The following is a 23,885-nucleotide window of genomic DNA, read 5'->3' as shown; positions in this document are numbered from 1 at the left end:
CCACACACACTGCACCCATTATAGATACTCCAGTGCCATACTCATACAGCACAAATTCTGTGGTAATATTGTCACTTTTTGTGGTGTCAAACTACAAAAAAAAAATAATAATTGCCATACCCATAAACAAGTGTACCCCCAACTGACCTGGAACAGTAAATATGTTTTCTGTGGCAAAATCAATATGATTGGGCTTGTTGGGAAGAACTGCAGCAGCAGAGATTTTGTTAGTTGTTCCATATATTTTTATTCCTAATAATACACCATACTATAATGACATAAGATTTGTTTTATTTAATTTGAATATTACCAGTTGTAACTTGTAATACAATAAAAATTGAAATTCATTCTGTACATAGGCCCTAATTCAGACCTGATCGCTGCTGTGCGTTTTTGCAGAGGTCTGCGATCAGATAGCCGCTGCCCATAGAGAGTGGAAACCCGGCCCATGCAAGTGTGAAAATGCATGTTTACGCTGTTTGCATCTCACTCACCATCGAATTATTCTTCCAGACTGTGTGCAGCCCAGGACTTACTCCTACAGTGCGACACAAACCGGCTGATTGGGTCTGGAGCGGACGTCACACACCCTTCCTGAAAATGCTTTGGAACGCATGCGTTTTTCCTGACACACCCATAAAATGGGCAGTTACCGCCCCCAAATGCCTGCTTTCTGTCAATCACCTTGCATACGCCTAAAGATCGAAATTTTCGTGCCATTCTGTCACTGTTTGGCGTTGCACCTGTGCATTGCAGTGCATACGCAGTAATTCGATAATCATGCGAGTTCACACAAGCAGCGATCGGGTATGAATCGGGCCCTTACAGTGGATAGTAAACTACAGTTCTATGAGAATGCAGGAAACATACAGTACTTTCTGTAGCTAATGGATTGTGGCACAATACTACAATTTGCAGTACTCGTGAAAGGGAAAAAAATAATTGTTTTTCAAAGCTTCTGTAGAGTATAAAAATATAGATTTGTGTTCACAGAGTTCCAAATTTACTCAGAAGTCGTAGGAGGAACCATATGAAGCAAAGTGCCCCAAGACACCTTACAAAAAACCAAGAGTGCTAATGGCAGCTGAAGAGCAGTTGCTCAGTTAGCGGTCTATTTATTAAGCGGTGAAGCACCTAGAAGGGTATTCCCAAATTTGTGTTACATAATATAGCGTTCATACAGTATGCCAGAGAGACCAGCGGTTTCTCCAACCTTATGTACAGTATTGCTGAGATACAGAATGGCAATTACTGCCGCCCACTAGCCTAATCAGTCATTTCACTTATTGACAGATTTATTTCAAGACAGATTGTTATTACCTATATCAGTGGTTCCAAAAGCCAGTCCACAAGAAGCACTAACAGTCCACATTTTCCAATTCACCCGGCAGGTGCACTGTGTATGACTAACTCACATTTAAAAAATCCACAGGTGACCTGGAAAACACGAACTGTTAGTGCTCCTTGAGGACTGGGTACCACTGCCCTATTGGAACAGATGTCCAGCAGATGCCATTGGAAAAAAAAATTTTAAATTAAAACTCAGTTTTGTGGCAATTCATTTTAACAACTTAACGGTCTTAGGGGGATATTCAATTTGGCCCGAAGGGACATCGGGAGTAAAAACCCCTGATGTTTCTTCGGGTGCTGCGGTCAGGCTATTTAATTTGCTCGGCCGGTAAAATCTGCTTTTTCATCCGTATACACACAGGTTCAGTGAAACCTGTGTGTTTTCGGGTGAAATAGCCTCGTTTTCGGATGAAACGTGTCTGTTATCGGGCATTTTGCTACGCCTGCCGGAGGCAGGTGAGGCAAAACCCCCGATAAGCCGCTGCACGCGCCAGCTTATCGGGGGGGAATTAAATAGCCCCCAGCGCCGATAATTATCACCCAGCACCCTCGGGACAAATTGAATAACTCCCTTAGTATTTTACTTTATTATTTTAATTAACTGAATCAAATTTATATAGCTATTATTTACTGTGATAAAAGCACTGGAATTGTGTTTGAGGACAGGTATATTTGTCAAAAGCCAGATAAGGGTTCTTGGTGTTACAGATGAAGAGTGAGGGCGAGCTCCATCCATTAGGCCCAGTTGAGGTAGTTTGGTTTTGCCTTTAAAATGATTGCAGCTTTAAAAATATAGGCAGACCCTCCAGAATGTCCGCAAACTTACGGCTGACAGGCTATTACATGAGCCCCCATAAAGAGAGAAACTTACCGTATACTCGGAGCCAGACAGGCTAGGATTTATGTTTGATTTATTTTTACTTTTGCTGCAAATAAAAATAGCCGAGAACAGTGGTGGCTCCAGAGCGGGAGCCACCCAACTGCTCCCCCCCCGCAACGCTGCTAAACATAGCCGGCCGGGACTCACTGGCAGTTGGTGTGGCTCCGCTATTTGTATTTTGGACTGTGCTTAAGCCCCACCTCTGGAACCACCACTGGCTGAGACTATTTTTACCAAACTCCCTGGACTGGCGTGTTGGGTGGTAGTTCGCTACATCTAGGATGCGAATTTAAATAAAAAGTTGCTACGCTACACTGGTTAGTGCGGCTCTGTCACGCCAGATATCTTGCGCCGCATGACGTATTAAAACGTGGTGTATGAGGACACATTCGCTGTACACAGGGCCCCTTGGGCGTTAATTCTAATGTTCTTTTATAAATACATTTTCTCTCTACAAAGCTCATTTAACTTTTCCAAAATGAAACATTTAATCTCCAATATGCATAAAGTAAATGAGGGTAGAAATAAGCTCCCATTCAGAGGGCAGTGGTGTTGGTGAATAGGGCATTCAGCTGTGTCCTACTGGTCAAAGTCAGATGTCAAAGACAGTTCATAATATTCCCCAGACAGACTTGAGATCATAGGATCAAAGTTTGGATGCATCAGAAAGTCTTCCATGTGTATTTCTAGATGGAGAAAATAAAATATACGTAAGGCTATAAGTTCCATACTGAGCAGATCCCTATAGGACAAAACAGACACAAACCATAGACATTATGTGTTGTTTGGAATTCCCTGCCTGAGGGAGTTGTAATGGCAGACTCAGTCAACACCTTTAAGAATGGATTAGATAAATTCCTAATGGATAAGGATATCCAGGGTTATGGTGCATAGTCACGCACTATAGTTATTATAAAAAAGAGGGATAAAACGTAACGGCCGACATCAGCATCAGTCAAAATTTTATACCAAATAATCCTGCATAGGAGACCACAAATAGGTTGAACTCGATGGACAATTGTCTTTTTTCAACCTTAGATACTATGTTATTATGTTATTAAAATCCTGAAAATATAAGACGCACTTCCTCTTGCTTTATTCACAGTATGTTTAAAGATTTTAAATTTTATGCTATTTCCATAATAACTTTTTTTCAGCTACTGTATTACAGTGAAGATTAACCCATTTACACCCAGCTACCCACCTTGTGTGTATGGCAGACAAGAACCTTTTCTTACTGTATATGCTAAGTGTTTGAACAATTGAAGCAGAGATTTCATAGCTAGAAAGAACAAACAGTCGAACTTGGTTAAGTGGCATCTTAAGGGATGGCACGTTAATGGTGCCCATACACTTGTGCGATGCCCCGAAATCGCACCTGAACTGCCAAAAAGATTACCATGCGATGTGTTTCTAGAAACACATACGATTGCACTGCGATTCGATAAATATTATGTGCAGCACATAATATCTTGAGACGCGATATTCGACCGACATGCCCGCGCATCGCGTCAAAAGGTACTAAAATGTGCAAACAATCCTTCGATTTCTCTCACAGATGTGGTCGAAATCGAAGGCTAGTACCGATAATCTCATAAGTGTATGGGCACCACTTAGAGAGGTCTCTCACTTATCCAGGTTGAAGACCTTACCTATAGAGGTTCTTACTTGAAGTTTCAAACAGTACTTGTTTCACTTATAGAGGTGCTTAAATGGTAAATAAAATATGTACATGCTTGGTTTCAGTGTCCCTTCTGACATCACTGATCGCAAGTAGAGACTTGTCAAAACCTGTACTAATCCCAGTTATAGAGGTTCTAAAGACGTTCGTCTCAATTATAGAGGTAAATAAACTGCACTAATCTCACTTGAAGAGGTCCTAATAGCAATCGTCTCAGTTATAGAGGTGATTATTCCGAATAAAAAATTAGTCTCAGTGAAAGAGGTTTGACAGTCGTTACTAACAGAGGCTTTTTGGTGAAAAAATGCTGCGACCTCACAGTTAGCTCCAGCAATAGGTTTCCCACCTATCCCGGTTTGACTGTATATACAGTAGCTGGTCCATAAATCAGAATACATTTGTAATGTCCTTTTAATATATTTCTACTGTCAGGGATAGAACTTGTACCCTAAAGTCTTTCCTGATCTACTGTATCCCCTTTATGCAATGAAACAAGAAAAGAACACAACCAAACTCAGTTATAACTACTTCACTTTTCCATGAAACAAACATAAAAAACTACATGTATTAGGTATCGTAATAACCAGGAAATGCAAGGAAAAATAGAAAAGTACATATTTATAGGTGTATCATTCACATGTTCATTTAAAGTGCTTTTTTTTTTTTTACCATTTTCATCTAATTTAGCTTATACAATCGTAATCAAGAAATACAATTTATTTAATAACTTTTATTAAACGAAATCCCCCTCAAATAAAAAGAAATCTAGAACTAGGCCCATTCATCAGCGCTGTGATTGCCTGATGCCGATCGGCAGACATCGATGATTGGCAAATTACCAAAATAATAAAAGGAGCCACTTTTAATGGCTAACTGGCCAATACAAGCAATTACATTGCAGGCTTTCAGGACACTTTTGTTTAATAAAATAACAGCTGTATAGGTGAAATCATTGCTGCAAGTGTTAAAGCTGTAACGGTACACTTGATTGTCACTTGAACTTCCAAACTATGGCCCCCATTTATAAAGCCTTTGGAGATAAACAGCACGGTGATAAATTATCAGCCATTTAGCTCCTAACTGCCATGTTACAGACTGTGTTTGAAAAATGACAGGAGCTCATTGGTTGGTACTTTATCACCGTGCTATTTATCACCCTCCAAGGCATGATAAATCTGGGCATAAGTCAGTACCAACGAGTACTTTTCAAACTGATGGAAATATATAGGGTCGCTACCATAAAAGGACAGTTTCTGTGCAGCATAACATCACTGATGACCTGTAACAGTGTACTTACAGCCAAACTCCTACTATATGAACAGACCAGCTTTATCCAGTCAGGATTTACTGCTAATCAGCAAATTAAAAAAGGGGCAGACTAGATGGGCCAAGTGGTTCTTATCTGCCGTCAAATTCTATGTTTCTATGTTAAGCTATGCCTAGTGATCCAATCTACCATGGAGAGAGCATTTAGGGGCATATTTATCAATTAATGTTTTCGGGAGGTACCGGCAAATATAGAGTATCCATGGCATATACAGTATGTCAGGAGACCACAGCAGATATCAGAGATCTCTGCTGTGGTCTTCCATATTTGATGGCAGGACTGTAACTAGGTGTGTGCCAGTGATACCTGGCACACAGCACAGATGCACTGGAGGCGCAGGACCACCGGCAACACCCGCCTGGCCACTCCGCCACCGCCGCACAGTGGAGTCTGGCACGCGTCCCCCCACCATCTCCGCCAGGTGCCCAGACAGGAGTGTGCAGCGCCAGGAGGAGTAGAAACCACAGAGGACCCCTGTAAGGAAGAAAGCTGTCCGAGTCACTGCCTGACTGCGTGGGGAGGACAGGGAGACACCGATGGAGAGGAGCTGCAGCAGCGCTGAACCGGAGGACCAGCCAGGGAACCCGGACTTCGCGGAAGACCACCCATCCGGAGGAGAAGAAAAGGAGCAGCGCTGGCCAGGCAGGGGCAGCAAAGGCACCTCAGAGGATGCCTACCCGGAGGTGAGGACCCGAGAAGGACCCCTACCAGACACCAGGGAAGCACACGCTGACACAGACTGCCGGAGAAGAGAGAAGACCCTGGCAGCGGAGTCAAGGACGAGCCCGGGCGGCGAGAGAATATTGCAGGAGGACCCTGGCAGCCTGGTGCTGAAGACCGAAGGAGCCGGATCAGAGGTGGCAGAAGATCTGCCCCTGCCTGTCCTAAAGTAACGGGGGAAGGGGGGGGGGGGGGTAGACTACTATGTGCAGGATGTATAAGGGACTACTGGGTGAAGTGTGTATAAAAAGCTATCTGGTGCAGTGCGTATAAGAGGCTACCAGGTGCAGTGTATACAAGAGGCTACCTGGTGCAGTGTATACGGGAGCGGACTAGCTCTGTGCTGGGCGTTCCCCTGCATGTCAGGGAAGCTGATCGTAGATGTGCTAAATTTAGCACATCTACGATCAGGTCTGAATTAGGCCCAGTGTGCGATGTGAAAGGGGCCTTGGAGAATTCCCGGTAATTCAACCCGGGTTATAAGAAGGGTTATTCCTGGGTTGAATACTGGGTCAGTGGCACTGTAAACGGGTTCCCGGGTCGATGCGACCCAGGACCCGTTTACTACATGGGGAGTGGCGGCGCGGAGATGAGCTCATCTCCCAGCACCGGCTCCACCCCCCGCCGCTACAGCAACCTGCCCCGCATATTGCTGGGTCGGGAAAGCAGCGCTGAGGCTCCAATGCTGGATACCACCTGGGAAGGACCCGTTTCCAATTCCTGGGTAGGATCCGGCATTGGAGATGTGAAAGGGGCTTAAAAGGGAGCTCTACCTGCCTAATGTGTAAAAGGGGGCTCTACCTGCTGTACTGCGTAAAAGGGAGCCTTGCCTGACGTAATGTGTAAAAGGGAGCTCTGCCTGATGCTATGTGTAAAATGGAGCTCTGTGGCCGCGTCCCTTACCCATGAAGCCATGCCCCTATATGTTCTTGCGCACGCCAACGGCACGCACTGCCCCAGTTTTGTATATGGGGGGGAGGAATTTTAGGAACACTGATTTTGTTTCTTGCGCTAAAATGTCTAGTTACGGCACTGTTTGATGGTAAAAGCAGCCCCCACAGTTTTCTATAGGGTCTGCTTTATTGTCAAATTTACCAAGCACGGATGGCATTAGTTGTGGTGAACGATTGGCTTCTTTGCTGAAATTAATGGGAGAGGGTTCCAGCAATGGCCGCCACACATGCATGTTTTTTTTTTTTTTTCCAGTTGAGTAATTTTTATTGGTCATTTTCAAAAAAGTAACATAACTATTAAAATAATAAATAATATTAAAACAAATGCGATAACTGTAATTATTGGCTTAAAAGACCCACTAAATATACTACTTAATGAGCACAGTCTTTGTGTTTTCCTCTCTCCAGGATTCGCTTCCCCTGGAATACTGCAGCAGAGAGGAAACTGGCCTCGGAGAGAAGTCTCTATGCCAACAGTTGGACTCTCCTTTTACCCTAACTTCCAGACTGTACTGTGCTGTACTATGGTCCAGGCTGGCTTCCTCCACACCACAAAGTTCCCATGCTCCACAGCCTTAGGAAAGTGCATCCAGGACAGAGAACAACACAGTAGAGAATTATTCTAATTCTAGAAATTATTTACTTGCTGATCTATGAATTATATTAATGTCAAATGAAATCAAATATTTTAATTGATGCAAACTCACCATTAAGGAGCTGGTCGATTGAAAGGTCCTCCTCTGTGGGAACCTCAAGTCCATTTACCGATATACTGTGGTCAGTATGTGTAGTCTCAGTGTAATGCAGGGTTGTTCCTGAAGAAATACTAGTCTGAGAGTCGTCCACCTTACTACAATGGGAAAAAGAAAATCTTAAAAACCTGTATCACAGTATTGATAGACATGGCAAATTTATTTTCTCTCTATATATATATATATATATATTATTCTCTATGGGAGCACCTCCATGGACAGAACCTTTTTTCCTTAAAAAATTAGGAATCTAATTGTTTTTACTGGATACAACTTTTTTTCTATTCTACTTTAATTTGCAATATGGTACTTAAAAGTATAGGTCCCTATCCTGTGCACGAGTATACTCCCTGTAACAACCCCACCCCCCCAAAAGAGATTGAGATGTAACATTTATTACATGTAAGAGATAAACGGGTAAGTGTTCTGATGAATGTTTTTCTTACTAGTGTCCTTACCTTTCAGAAACCTTAATTAAATACTTGTGATTGTAGAAAAACATCCCTGGTTGGATCCACAGAAAACTCTACTTTGTATCCCTTCTGTACAATAGCCTGGACTCACAGAACCTGAGTAGTTAGCAGTCATTTACATACCTTGATGTACTGCTGCTTACTGGAATGGTGGCAGATTGTATCCATCCACAAGCATTGTGCATTTCTGTACTGCTTTCTGTCCTTCCCCCGAAAGGAACGAAAATGGTGTTTGGATGCATAATATGAATATTGTCTTGTACACTGTCTACCAGAATGGTTTGTTCTTGACTCCCTGAATAGAAAAGAAGCATAATCAGGCCTTCTCTTAGTTATTGGTAATTTATGTCATTATGAATGATTTCTGCTGTACTGATCTGGATCGTCATATCCAATTTTTTTAATTTGTTTAAAAGAAATGTAACTCTCAAAAGGAAGCAATGTTACACTATTAGGCATAATGTGAATAAGGGGCACTATTGTTCGGTATTTGAGTTTTGGGCATTATGTTTGGCATAATCCGAATTGGGGGAATTATAATATATTACAGTAATAAAATGTACCATTATTTACATTAATGTTAATTTGCTGATGTACATATAAAATCAGCTTCAACAATGCATCCAAAATGTTGTCCTTCAAAATACTATACAAATTATTTTTATTAACAGTTTCTTATATAGCGCAGCATATTCCGTTACGCTTTACAATTAGAACAACAGTAATAGAACAAAACTGGGTAAAAACAGACAGACATAGAGGTAGGAAGGTGCCCGTCAGTGGTCATCACCCTGTCCAAAATAATCCCACAGTGAATACTATGTATGCATGCATGCATACATACATACATACATACATACATACATGTGTTTGTATACAGCTTTGGGAAAGCATCCAATGCATATTGATGCACCTGGCTAAAAATCATTAGTTCCGCCAGTGTCATGGATATATGGCAGGGAAGTATGTGGTGCTGTGAGGTGGACATTTAAAGGGAGTGGGAAGTACAGTGTTGTGAGAGGTGGACATTGAATGGGCTGGGTGAAATGCTGTGAGGTTGTTATTGTATAATGCTTCTTATATAGTGCATCCGGAAAGTATTCACAGTGCTTCACTTTTTCCACATTTTGTTATGTTACAGCCTTATTCCAAACGGGAATAAAATAATTTCTCCCCTCAAAATTCTACACACAATACCCCAAAATGACAACATAATATCTTTAGGTGCTTTTATTAAATAAAAAGTCAGATAATGTGCAACCAACGAAACAGTAACAAGTGAGTCTCTGAAATATTTACTGGTTGACCAGTAATCTTAAGTATAAGCATACTTGCCTACCTGACCCTCCTTATGAGGGAGAAAATGCTCTGTTCCAGGACATTCCTGGTAATGTATGATTGCCATTACCTGTGGTGAAACACCTTTCTTATCAATTAACTAGCTCACCACAGGTGATGACAATCATACATTACCAGGAAAGTCCAGGAACAGAGCATTTTCTCCCTCATGGAGAGGGTCAGGTAGGCAAGCATGAGTATAAGTGGTGTGCACTATTGTACTTAGAAGCACAGGTGAAACATGGAGTGATGCTGGGGATCGTTGGTAAGTGAGAAATGAAGCTGGGGTTCGCAGATAATTGAGGAATAAAGCTGGGGTTCACAGGAACACTGTGAATGTAAATGGAGGATGGCTGCTGCAAAGCCAGAGTTCGGACACAGATTAATCAGGGTAGACTGTAGAGCAGGGGTTCTCAAACTCGGTCCTCAGGGGCGCACACAGTGCATGTTTTGCAGGTAACCCAGCAAGTGCACAGGTGTATGAATTACTCACAGACAGGGCCGTCTTTTCGTATGGGCTCAGTGGGCTCTTGCCCAAGGGCCCCAGGAGTATAAGGGTCCTAGGCTGATAGCTGAGGGTCCCCTCTTTCCAGGGGTACCAGATTTTTGAAAATCGGCCCTGGGGAACTGGAGATATCTGACTTGAAAGCAGAGGTCCCCATCTAAGCCTGTTAATTGCTCTTCCCAGTCAGATATCTCAGGTTCTGTCTGACTTAGAGTTTTTCTGAGAGTATAATCCAAAAGCTGTGACTATCCCCTTTCAGTGGACACTGGCAGCTTGTCTCTACTATGCACAGAACCAGAGATATCAGCCTTCAAGCAACTGGTCCCTGCTCCAGCTCCACACGCCTAATATGCAGTTTTAGATTTTCGTTGGTGAATTGCTCTGGCTCCTGAACTCTGATCCTCAAGTCCCCAGTACCTCCTGAAAGATGGGACTCTCTAGTTTTTTATCCCATTCAAATCTAAGAAATATATTTTCAGGAACTTGAGATATCTGCAGTAAAGCAAGCTGCCCTCCCACCGGAAAACAATAAATATTAAGCCCACTCCACTATCCACCCCTCCCCTATGAATTAAACACCCCCTACCACCCTGGAAGTCATGTACCAGGGCTTCTTCATTGAGCCCAATGCCCCCTTCTACAGTTTAGCCCCATCTGTGCAGTAAAGGAGTAATTAGCAGAAATTACTGCTCCAGGTCCTACATGCTGAGCAGAAGATAGAACACCCCCTACCGCCCATGGGACATCAAAGCTGCCGCTGATAGCACCCCCCCACCCCCACCCCTACTGCTGGAGGATAGGTAGGGGGCCCAGTGCATTGCTGTGCCCAGGGGCCTACACTGCTGTTAAGACTGCCCTGCTCACAGACACATTTTAAAAGGTCCACAGGTGGAGCTAGTTATTTCACTTGTGATTCTGTGAGGAGACCTGCAAAACATGCACTGTGTGCGCCCCTGAGGACCGAGTTTGAGAACCCCTGCTGTAGAGGGTTAATCACTGGAGAGTCGGGTTACACTGCAGAGTGTAATCACCAGGGAAGTCAGGCTGAACTGCAGAATGGAATCGCAGTAGAGAGTCTGTAGTGAGGCTTGCAGGTTGGAATCACTGAAGACAATTGAAGCACTGCCAACCTTCTGGGTGTGGAGACAGCATATTTATACCGGATGGCCAGCAGGGATTGGCTGACCATAATACCTGGGCTCCAGCAGCATAGAGGATAGGTGGAATAATGACATGTGATATAGTCCATCATGGCTGCGCCCATAGAATGGAACAGAAGGGGAACTAACTACTGTGAGAACGTGTGACAATGGCGGCGAAGGCCGCAGCAGCAGAATTACATGCGCCCAGCGGTGCGCAGCAGCCACAGACACACATGGAGGACGTGCATCCAGAAGAGGGCCTCAGGCGCGGTGGTTTCCGCTGCGGCGGGACCGAGAGCGCTGCACTTCCGTGAGTACATATACCAAGGCGGTCAGCTAAAACCACTGCTGCGAGCAATAATCTTAGTTAAAGCCCGGCCCTGGCCCGCTGAGCCAACCTCAGGAGGCACCTAACGGGTAGAAAATGGTGTCTCAGTACCCGGATCGTGACACACAGTCTTTTACAGCCTCCCCTCCCTTCTACAACCCCCTGGTACCGTACAGATAGCTGGAGTTGCTCTGGAGGGACTGTTCATCCACTTGCATCCGTCTGCAGGCAGGAAAATGGCGCTGAACGCTGCTGGGTCCGCTCAGAGGAGAAGCTCCGCCCCCTTAATGGCGCTGTCTTACCGCTCTTCTGAGATTTTACTGAGGATTTTGTGCTGGCTGAGATCCGCAGACCCCGACAGGCTTTTATGTTCAGTGTAGGGTTCAGGCTGAGCCATCACGGAGCGTAGTTAATACTGCGCTCCTACCCTGATGCCGCCATCTTCACACCGACCCCCCACTTGTTAGGGGGGTCGGTGACTCACTCGCCACAACTTCAGCTCTGCAAGGGGGTGGCGGCATGCTGCTGGGGTGAGCGTTCCCCTGAGGCGGGGAGCGATCTATCCCCTCTGGAGCTCAGTGTCCAGTCAGCGGAGACAGTGGCTCAGACTCTGCAGGGCGTACACTGCTCCCCTCAGTCCCTCGTTGCAGGGAGGCTGTTGCCAGCAGCCTCCCTGTAAAATAAAAACTCTAAAATAAACTTCTACTAAGAAAGCTCTGTAGAGCTCCCCTAGCTGTGACCGGCTCCTCCGGGCACATTTTCTAAACTGAGTCTGGTAGGAGGGGTATAGAGGGAGGAGCCAGCCCACACTGTTAAACTCTTAAAGTGCCAATGGCTCCTGGTGGACCCGTCTATACCCCATGGTACTAATGTGGACCCCAGCATCCTCTAGGACGTAAGAGAAATGACAGTGCCGGAGGAGACTGTTCCCTCTAGCCATCAGAGGAGCGGTCCCCCTGGCGCAGCTGGGATGAAAGATAGGAGCCTGGGAGGAGGGTTTTGCTAGAAACTACAGATCATGCAGTGAGAATAGAGGGGATGGCGGTAGTAAACGAAATGGGGGAGGAATAGAGGGGAGGGAAAGAGCCGTCGGTAAGGGTATTAACATGGGTACTAAAAAAGGTTTTATCAAAACACTAATAACGATTACGGGTTATCGATACTGCATAAAGTGAATGATGTCCCTAGCACAAGGGGAAATACTTATCTTAATTGTATGTATGTAAACGCTAGAAGCCTTATAGGTAAAAAGGGCAAGCTAGAAATACTTGCAGCAAGCAAACAGTATGATATTATAGGCATTACTGAAACTTGGTGGGACGAATCTCATGATTGGATAGTCAATCTAGAGGGTTATACGCTGTTCAGAAGAGACAGGTTAAATAAATGGGATGGAGGGGTATGTCTTTACATAAAGGCGTTTTTAGAACCTGATATACGGGAAGATATTCAGGAGGGGACTGTAGACACTGTTGAGACGTTATGGGTAGAAATTGCAAGCGGGGGTAAAGGAATAAAAAAGTTAGTATTGGGTTTATGCTATAGGCCGCCTGGTATTAATGTGTCTGATGAGGAATTGTTACTGAAGCAAATTGAAAGAGCAGCAGGAGTAGGAGACATAGTAGTGATGGGAGATTTTAACTACCCAGAGATAAATTGGATAAACGATTCATGTGATACTGCTAGGGGTAACATGTTTTTAACACACTAAATGATAACTACTTAGTTCAACCAATCGAGGAACCTACTAGGTACAATGCAATCTTAGACCTGGTATTAACAAACAATGGGGAATTGGTATCAAATATTATAGTAGGGGAGCCCATAGGAACAGCGACCACAATATGGTCACATTCAATATCAGTTTTCATAAGTAGTCCTATATGGCTCAACTAGGACTCTAAACTTTAGTAAAGCCAACTTTGACATGATGAGGGAAGCTTTAAGGGATATTGAATGGGAAATTTTGTTTCAAATAAAAAATGCTACGGAGAAATGGGATATATTAAAATCACTGCTGGTTAAAAATACTCTCAAATGTATTCCCACAAGCAGCAAAAAAAGGAATAAAAATCCCAAACCAATGTGGCTTAAAAAAAAGATAAAGGAACTTATGGCCAAGAAAAGGCGAGCATTCAAAAAATACAAATCTGACGGAAGTGCAGAGTCATTTCAGCACTATAAGGACTGTAACAAAATAAGCAAAAAAGAAATGAGCGACTAAAGTAGAAACTGAAAAACTAGTAGCAAAGGAAAGCAAAGCGAATCCCAAAAAATTCTTTAAATACATCAACAGCAAGAGATTAAAGAAGGAGAGTATAGGCCAGTGATGGCTAACCTTGACACTCCAGCTGCTGTTGAACTACATATCACATCATGCCCTGCTACAGTTTTGTTATTTAGCCATGCTAAAACTGATGCAGGGCATGCTGGGATGTGTAGTTCAACAACAGCTGGACTGTCAAGGTTAGCCATCACTGGTATAGGCCCTTTAAAAGACAAGTTGGGAGTCGTAGTCAAAAATGATAATGACATAGCCGACAAACTAAATGAGTTTTTTTCAACGGTATTTACAAGAGAGGACCAAATTCAGGGACTAACACAATCTCAATAATGACAATGTCCCACTGATAAGTGCTTATTTAAGTGAGGAGGTAGTCTGTGACCGACTAAAAAATGTAAAGATTAATAAGTCACCGGGTCCCGATGGAATTCACCCAAGGGTTCTAATGGAGCTTCACTCTGAACTTGCAAGACCGCTATTTTTGCTCTTTAAAGATTCAGTTATATCAGGTATGGTTCCCAAAGACTGGCGTATAGCGGAAGTAGTGCCAATAGTATTATAAAAGGGAACTAAAGCTGAACCGGGTAATTATAGACCAGTTAGTCTTACATCTATAGTGGGGAAAGTATTGGAAGGTATTCTAAGGGATAGTATAGAAGTTCCTTGAAGTCAATAAGGTCATTAAAAGGAATCAACATGGATTTGTGAAGGACAGATCATGTCAAACCAACTTACTTGGCTTTTCTGAAACAGTAAGTGCGAAGAAGGAAACATGGTATCTAACATGTTGAGTTAGAGGGTCCCCTATCCAAATGACCCCATAGTTCTCTAAAAGATAATTTATTACTTTATGGATAAGGTAAACTTTAAGTTGTGTGGCCTTTCCTGAAGCCATCCTCTTCTGAGTCAGGGGTAATCCTAAACACCCATAGTCTTGCTGAAATCTATGATTGATAATTCCACTACTTCAGGGTTAAACACTGCGTAATTTTATTCAATTCCACCATCCTTACTTTGAGATGCCCCTTCCTTAGTATTAACAGATCTTTCTAAGGAAAACACATGTTCATCTGCCAAGCTAGGCACATTTCTATTCCTGTACTTTTAACCTCTTAATTTGGCTTTATATCTTTTGTGTTTTTTTTTGTAAAGTTCTACATTATGCAGTTAATCAAATACTCATCCCTATTTGAAGGCATCGCCTAATCATCTGTATTTTAGGAATACAGGGCCTGATTTAGAGATGTACAGAAATGCATTCACATATGTTATTTTGCTCTCTGTGCAATTTAAAAAATATGCTAATGACTCAGACGCTGTCTTATGCATACAGAAGGCCACTGCCGGTATCACACATAAGCCGCTTATGTACAAATGCATAAATATCGAACACATCAGACGCACATCAGTCGACCATTGAACTTCTGAGTAAGTCTGTGCTGTCTCAGACAGAGTGGTTCTCCTAGGATGCTGAAACTGCAAGCAAATTCACAGTGGGTGACTTTGGCATGCCCAGATAATGGTCCTAACACATCTGCATTTTTCTAAAACTAAGGATCCAGGTTCATCTACTCCCTGGCTGCTCCTGACTATCTACTTGCAGAAGACAGTGGGGGGGAAAAGACATGGATTGTAATGTGTATTATTAAACCTTACCTTCCAGAGGTGCAAACATTTTTGTAATATGTTCAGGGCCACAACTAGAGGGGGGGGGCAGGATTTGAGGGGGCACGAGGAGTTACAGAGGAGCAGGGTTTTTGTTTTTTACCAGCAGTGCTGTGCTGCTCCAGTGAGACAGCAGATGGCTCTCAGGGCAGTGTCTCTGACCCACCTGTCTGCGCACAGCTGGCTGCGACGCTGTGTGGGTGAGTTCCAGTATTAACGCCTTGCCCCGGGTGACGAAAATCCTAGTTTCGGCCCTGATTTGTTCCCTGTCAATCTGTCTTTAATGGGAGAAAATTACCAGATTTTATCAGAAGGAAGCCCCTGGGTTTCTGTAATGCTATCTTTCGTGGAGAATATCTGTGCTTCTTGGGGCCCGATTCAGAACTGATCGATGTTGTGCGAATTTGCACAGTGGCCGATTAACGATTGACAATAGCGCAGGCGCGACGCCTAACAGCGGCAGGATGGTGCGAAAATTTTGATCGCAAGGCGTTGGCAAGGTGATTGACAGGAAGAGGATGTTTGTAGGTGGTAACTGGGCATTTTCTGGGAGTGTCAGAAAAAACGCAGGCGTTCCCAAACGTTTTCAAGGCGGGTGTGTGACGTCAGCTCCAGGCCCGATCAGCCTGTTTGTATCGCACTGTAGGAGTAAGTCCTGGGCTATGTACAGATTGAAAAAATAATTAGATGGTGCACGGCGCACACATGCATTCGCATACTTGCACGGAGCGGGTTTTCACTCTCTGTGGGCGGCCATTAGGTCTGAATTGGGCCCAAGGAACAACAAAAGTGATACAATAAAAAAAGCAGACACTGTTAATGGCTAACTGGCCAACTACAGATAATTACACTGCAAACTTTCAGTATACTCAAGCTGCCAGTCTTCAGATGCACTATTTTGTTGAATAGAATACAGCTGTATAGGTGAGATCATTGCTGCCAAGTGTTCCAGTAGTAGCAGTAGACCTGGTTGACATTTGTATATCCAGACTAAGTCAGTACCAGCCAGTACTTTACAAACAAATGGAAAGATATAGGGTTGCTATCATAAACAGACAGTTTCTGTGCATCACTGATGATCTGTAACAGCGTATTTGCATCCAAACTCCTATAATATGGGCAGGCAGCTATTTGATTATGGCTTTATACAGTCGTACAATTAAAAGTGGATCAGTCACCAGGTCCCCTAACATCATTTCAATGCTTTACTGCTAAAACTGTTTCCTGTGACCCTATTTATCAGGGAGAGAGTATTTAATGAGCACACTATTCATGTGTTTTCCTCTCTGCAAATTTGCTTCCCCTAGAGCAGTGGTTCTCAACTGCGGTCCTCAAATACCCCCAACAGTTCATGTTTTCCAGGTCTCCTCACAGGATTGCAAGTGAAATTATTTGCTCCACCTGTGGGTCTTTTAAAATGTGTCAGTGAGTAATGAATACACCTGTGCACCTGCTAGGTGACCTGGAAAACATGAACTGTTGGGGGTACTTGAGGACCGAGGTTGAAAACCACTGCCCTAGAGCACTGCAGCATAGAGGTACCAGCCTGGGAGATAGGGCTCTATGCTGACAGCTGGACTCTCCTTCCACCCTAGCTACCAGACTGTACTAAGCTACACTTAGCTCCAGGCTGGCTTCCTCCACACCACAAAGTTCTACTGTTCTGCGGCCTGAAGGCAGTCCATCCAAAAGAGAGCACAACACAGAAGATAACTTGGTGACATAATTTTTTTTATCTGTAATGTAAGTTTATTTTAATTATATAAATGTTAATGTTTTATGCATTCAAGATTTTCATGTAGAACAAACTCACCATTTAGCAGCTGGTCCATTGAAATATCCTCTTTAGTAACTTTAAGCCCATCGACAGATATACTGTGGTCATTATGTGGAGTTTCAGGGTAATGCAGGGGTGTTCCTGAAGCAGTACTAACATGGGAGTCGTTCGAGAGACTACAAGCAAAAAAAAAAAAAAACTGTATGGCACTAGAGACAGACTTGGCAATGTTAATGATATTGATGTAACATTCCAGAAATTACTCAAATGGATGAAGTTTTGAATTTGTACTACATATGATACAGATGTGTCCTCATACATCCAGCCTCAATACGTCATGCAGCGTGAGATGCCTGGCGTGAGTGAGCCGCAGGTCCCGTCTAACTTTGCTAACGTCGGGCATCTTTTCTGGCTGAAAATGCATCTTAGTTGCAATGCAATGCACCCAGTACGCATGAGGAGACTGTGCTGATTAATGTGATATATGATACTTGTATATTGTGTGACTGAGTCTGTATACAGAGCAGAACAGGACTTGAATTGGACAAATGCTGCAGCTGCTACATTGTACCACTTTGTGAACAGATTCAGAGACTCAGTCACACACAGATACGTGTCATATATCAAATTAATCAGCAGTCTCCCCAGGTGTCATATCAAATAGCGACAAAAATGCAATTTTGGAAAAAAACAACAGGCAATGCTAGCAGAGCCTCACAGGACCTGGTGCACCGAGAGGGGATGTTTGGTGTGACTGCAGCAATGACACATCTGTATATAAAAATATTTGCAAGAACATCATTTTGGGTGCAATTCAAAGGTGGATGCAGACGAGGCAATGTTTTTTGACGGTTGCCCATCTGTGACTTTATGCAAATGCTGCTACACGCCCTTCCGTGGTTTACATCCATGCATGTGAATGTGCAAGGACTAAGATGCCCTTACTGAGCATCTCCAGGTACTGTAATCAGGGTCGCCATCAGGGGAGTGCTGGGTGCATAACTGTCTCGGGCCCGGATGCTCTAACAGAGAGTGGAGTGCCCGGGCTGCATGCTGCCCGCTACCGAGAGTGCCCTCGCTCTTAGTATTGAAAATGTTCCTCCAAAAATGGAGGCTGTATCAGAGGAGACAGTTATTTTAAATGCTAGGGGAGGCGTTGGCCATTTTGGGAGAGATATTTTCAAATGGTTGAAAGGGGCAGGCAGCTCCCGCCACCAGACCCGTAATGGCGGCGGACATTCCCTTGACAACGAGCAAAACCCCTGACAACGAACAAAACCCATGAGAGTAGGTACTGGGACATAATATGGTGACAGGGGAATAACTGTGGGGGCATAATATGGTGTCAGGGGCATTACTGTGTGGGGCATAATATGGTGTCAGGGGAATTACTGTGGAGACTTATTACGGTGCAAGGGGCATTACTTTGTGGGGTATAATATAGTGTTGCTCAGAGAATGTAACTGTAATAGTGCCTGGTTCGCCACCATCGGTTGTACCATTGAAACTTGCACCAGCTATGTGGTAGGTATAGATGTTCCACTTGAGTATGGCCTCCTATGTGAGCGAGTGAGCATCTATACACAGACACTACAGCTCCCATAACATGCCCACGATATAGGCCATCTCCATGCCTCCGTTACCCACCTCCCAGTCACTGTCCAGGAATACACAGCATTTTTTCCGATACTGTGCGTCTCAATTGTAACAGCGCCTTTGTGTGTACACTCTGTATAATGCGTGCAGCAAAGGAGTTTTTAGGGATATTTATACACAAAAACATCAGTGAGTTTTGTGAACATCTGCATAGCATGCGACTCTGAAACAGGCCCTTCATGTGATACAGCTTCCTGACGGTCAATTTCAAAAACAAAATATAGTAAAGTGCCAATGCTAATGTCATTTCTCTGACGTCCTAAGTGGATGCTGGGACTCCGTAAGGACCATGGGGAATAGCGGCTCCGCAGGAGACTGGGCACAACTAAAGAAAGCTTTAGGACTACCTGGTGTGCACTGGCTCCTCCCACTATGACCCTCCTCCAGACCTCAGTTAGAATCTTGTGCCCGGCTGAGCTGGATGCACACTAGGGGCTCTCCTGAGCTCCTAGAAAGAAAGTATATTTTAGGTTTTTTATTTTACAGTGAGATCTGCTGGCAACAGACTCACTGCAGCGAGGGACTAAGGGGAGAAGAAGCGAACCTACCTAACTGGTGGTAGCTTGGGCTTCTTACTGGACACCATTAGCTCCAGAGGGATCGACCACAGGACCCGACCTCGATGTTCGGTCTCGGAGCCGCGCCGCCGGCCCCCTTACAGAGCCAGAAGCAAGAAGTGTTCCGGAAAATCGGCGGCAGAAGACTTCTGTCTTCAACAAGGTAGCGCACAGCACTGCAGCTGTGTGCCATTGCTCCTCATGCACACCTCACACTCCGGTCACTGATGGGTGCAGGGCGCTGGGGGTCGGGGGGCGCCCTGAGGGCAATATAATTCACCTTGGCTGGCAGATCATCACAATATATAGTCCCAGGGCTATATATGTGATAAATTACCCCTGCCAGAATCCATGAAAAAAGCGGGAGAAAAGTCTGCCGAAAAAGGGGCGGGGCTATCTCCCTCAGCACACTGGCGCCATTTTTTCTTCACAGTGCAGCTGGAAGACAGCTCCCCAGGCTCTCCCCTGTAGTTTTCAGGCTCAAAGGGTTAAAAAGAGAGGGGGGGCACTAAATTTAGGCGCAATATGTGTATACAAGCAGCTATTGGGGGAAAAATCACTCGGTTATAGTGTTAATCCCTGCATTATATAGCGCTCTGGTGTGTGCTGGCATACTCTCTCTCTGTCTCCCCAAAGGACTTTGTGAGGTCCTTTCCTCAGTCAGAGCATTCCCTGTGTGTGTGCGGTGTGTCGGTACGGCTGTGTCGACATGTTGGATGAGGAAGGTTACGTGGAGGCGGAGCAGAGGCCGATAAATGGGATGTCGCCCCCTGTGGGGCCGACACCAGAGTGGATGGATAGGTGGAAGGTATTAACCGACAATGTCAACTCCTTACATAAAAGGCTGGATGACGTAACAGCTGTGGGACAGCCGGCTTCTCAGCCCGCGCTTGCCCAGGCGTCTCAAAGGCCATCAGGGGCTCAAAAAAAAACGCCCGTTACCTCAGATGGCAGACAGATGTCGGCACGGAGTCTGACTCCAGTGTCGACGAGGTTGAGACATATACACAATCCACTAGGAACATCCGTTGCATGATCTCGGCAATGAAAAATGTGTTACACATTTCTGACATGAACCCAAGTACCACATAAAAGGGGTTTTATGTTTGGGGAGAAAAAGCAGCCAGTGTTTTGTTCCCCCATCAGATGAGTGAATGAAGTGTGTAAAGAGCGTGGGTTCCCCCGATAAGAAAATGGTAATTTCTAAAAAGTTACTGCTGGCGTACCCTTTCCCGCCAGAGGATAGGTCACGTTGGGAGATATCCCCTAGGGTGGATAAGGCGCTCACACGTTTGTCAAAAAAAGGTGGCACTGCCGTCTTGGGATACGGCCACTTTGAAGGAGCCTGCTGATAAAAAGCAGGAGACTATCCTGAAGTCTGTATATACACACTCAGGTACTATACTGAGACCTGCATTTGCCTCAGCATAAATAGTGCTGCTGCAGCGTGGTCTGATACCCTGTCAGAGTATATTAATACCCTAGACAGGGATAATATTTTGCTAACATAGAGCATATTAAAGACGTCGTCTTATATATGAAGGATGCACAGAGGGATATTTGCCGGCTGGCATCCAGAATTAATGCAATGTCCATTCTGCCAGGAGGATATTAGAGACCCGGCAGTGGACAGGTGATGCTGCCTTTAAAAGGCACATGGAGATTCTGCCTTATAAGGGTGAGGAATTGTTTGGGGATGGTCTCTGGGACCTCGTATCCACAGCAACAGCTGGGGAGAAAATTTTTTTACCTCAGGTTTCCTCACAGCCTAAGAAAGCACCGTACTTTCAGGTACAGTCCTTTCGGCTTCAGAAAAGCAAGCGGGTCAAAGGCGCTTCCTTTCTGCACAGAGACAAGGGAAGAAGGAAAAAGCTGCACCAGACAGCCAGTTCCCAGGATCAAAAATCTTCCCCCGCTTCCTCTGAGTCCACCGCATGACGCTGGGGCTCCACAGGTGGAGACAGGTGCGGTGGGGGCACGTCTTGGGAACTTCAGGGACCAGTGGGCTTGCCCACAGGTGGATCCCTAGATTCTGCAAGTAGTATCACAGGGATACAGGCTGGAGTTCGAGGCGACTCCCCCTCGCCGTTACCTCACATCAGCCTTGCCTGCTGCCCTCGGAGAAAGGGAGGTAGTACTGGCGGCAATTCACAAGCTGTACTTCCAGCAGGTGAAATCAAGGTACCCCTCCTTCAACAAGGCCGGGGTTACTATTCCAAAATGTTGTGGTACCGAAACCAGACGGTTCGGTGAGACCCATTCTAAAATTGAAATCCTTGAACACTTATATACGAAGGTTCAAGTTCAAAATGGAATCGCTCAGGGCGATTATTGCAAGCCTGGAGAATTTCATGGTATCACTGGACATCAAGGATGCTTACCTGCATGTCCCTATTTACCCTCTTCACCAGGAGTACCTCAAAATTGTGGTACAGGATGGTCATTACCAATTCCAGACGTTGCCGTTGGTCTGTCCCCGGCACCGAGGGTATTTACCAAGGTAATGGCCGAAATAATTATCCCGTGCTTGGACGATCTCCTTATAAAGGCGAGGTCCAGGGAGCAGTTGTTCGTCGGAGTAGCACTATATCGGGAAGTGCTACAACAGCACGGCTGGATTCTGAATATTCCAAAGTCGCAGCTGGTTCCTAAGACGCGTCTACTGTTCCTGGGTATGGTTCTGGACACAGAACAGGATAAAAAGGGTTTCTCCCGGAGGAGAAGTCCTAGGAGTTGTCGTCTCTAGACAGAGACCTCCTAATACAAATACAGGTGGCGGTGCATCAATGCACGCGAGCCCTGGGAAAGATGGTAGCTTCTTACGAAGAAATTCCATTCGCCAGGTCCCATGCAAGGATCTTCCAGTGGGATCTGTTGGACAAGTGGTCCGGGTCGCATCTTCAGATGCATCGGCGGATAACCCTGTCTCCAAGGGCCAGGGTGTCGCTGTTGTGGTGGCTGCAGAGTGCTCATCTTCTAGGGGGCCGCAGATTCGGCATACAGGACTGGGTCCTGGTGACCACGGATGCCAGCCTTCGAGGCTGGGGGGCAGTCACACAGGGAAGAAACTTCCAAGGACTATGGAAAAGTCAGGAGACTTCCCTACACATAAATATTCTGGAACTAAGGGCCATTTACAATGTCCTAAGTCAGGCTAGACCCCTGCTTCAACACGGCCGGTGCTGATCTAGTCAGACAACATCACGGCGGTCGCTTATGTAAACCGACAGGGCGGCACAAGAAGCAGGATGGCGATGGCAGAAACCACAAGGATTCTCCGATGGGCGGAAAATCATGTGTTAGCACTGTCAGCAGTGTTCATTCCCGGAGTGGACAACTGGGAAGCAGACTTTCTCAGCAGACACGACCTCCACCCGGGAGAGTGGGGACTTCATCCAGAAGTCTTCCAAATGATTGTACACCGTTGGGAAAGGCCACAGGTGGACATGATGGCGTCCCGCCTCAACAAAAAGCTACAAAGATATTGCGCCAGGTCAAGGGACCCTCAGGCGATAGCTGTGGACGCTCTGGTAACACCGTGGGTGTACCAGTCGGTGTATGTGTTCCCTTCTCTGCCTCTCTTACCCAGGGTAATGAGAATAATAAGAAGGAGAGGAGTAAGAACTATACTCATTGTTCCGGATTGGCCAAGAAGAGCTTGGTACCCAGAACTCCAAGAAATGATCTCAGAGGACCCATGGCCTCTGCCGCTCAGACAGGACCTGCTGCAGCAGGGGGCCTGTCTGTTCCAAGACGTACCGCGGCTGCGTTTGACGGCATGGCGGTCGAACGCCGGATCCTGAAGGAAAAGGGCATTCCGGAGGAAGTTATCCCTACGCTAATTAAAGCTAGGAAAGAAGTGAACGCAAACCATTATCACCGCATATGGCGGAAATATGTTGCGTGCTGTGAGGCCAGGAAGGCCCCAAAGGAGGAATTTCAGCTAGGTCGATTTCTGCACTTCCTACAGTCAGGGTGACTATGGGCCTAAAATTGGGTTCCATTAAGGTCCAGATTTCGGCTCTATCGATTTTCTTCCAAAATAGAACTGGCTTCACTGCCTGAAGTTCAGACTTTTGTTAAGGGAGTGCTGCATAGTCAGCCCCCGTTTGTGCCTCCAGTGGCACCGTGGGATCTCAGCGTGGTGTTGGATTTCCTGAAGTCGCATTGGGTTGAGCCACTTAAATCCGTGGAGCTACAATACCTCACGTGGAAAGTGGTCATGCTGTTGGCCTTGGCGTCGGCCAGGCGTGTATCAGAATTGGCAGCTTTGTCATGCAAAAGCCCTTATCTGATTTTTTATATGGATAAGGCGGAATTGAGGACTCGTTCCCATTTCTTTCCTAAGGTGGTATCAGTTTTTCATGTGAACCAACCTATTGTGGTGCCAGCGGCTACTTGGGACTTGGAGGATTCCAAGTTACTGGACGTAGTCAGGGCCCTGAAAAGTATATGTTTCCAGGACGGCTGGAGTCAGGAAAACTGACTCGCTATTTA

General features: G+C 45.2%; 1 protein-coding gene across 3 annotated transcripts in view; it reads right to left on the bottom strand.

Annotated features, from left to right (window-relative positions):
• Positions 1–269: 269 nt before the first annotated feature.
• LOC135012671 (signal transducer and activator of transcription 2-like) overlaps positions 270–23,885 on the bottom strand; it is a 381,651-nt gene continuing 358,035 nt past the window's right edge. For all 3 annotated transcript variants that reach the window (XM_063952570.1, XM_063952573.1, XM_063952574.1), the window contains 4 exons: positions 17,212–17,351; positions 8,260–8,431; positions 7,619–7,761; positions 270–2,916 (listed from right to left, as the gene is read on the bottom strand). In XM_063952570.1, the coding sequence (XP_063808640.1) occupies positions 2,810–2,916; positions 7,619–7,761; positions 8,260–8,431; positions 17,212–17,351 (562 nt within the window). In that variant the 3' untranslated portion in view covers positions 270–2,809. The remainder of the gene's footprint in view (positions 2,917–7,618; positions 7,762–8,259; positions 8,432–17,211; positions 17,352–23,885) is intronic.

Source organism: Pseudophryne corroboree, chromosome 2 (genome assembly GCF_028390025.1).
Source record: "Pseudophryne corroboree isolate aPseCor3 chromosome 2, aPseCor3.hap2, whole genome shotgun sequence".
Lineage (NCBI taxonomy): Eukaryota > Metazoa > Chordata > Amphibia > Anura > Myobatrachidae > Pseudophryne > Pseudophryne corroboree.
The sequence above is the reverse complement of the archived record's forward strand: the minus strand, read 5'-3'. Positions and strand labels throughout refer to the sequence as shown.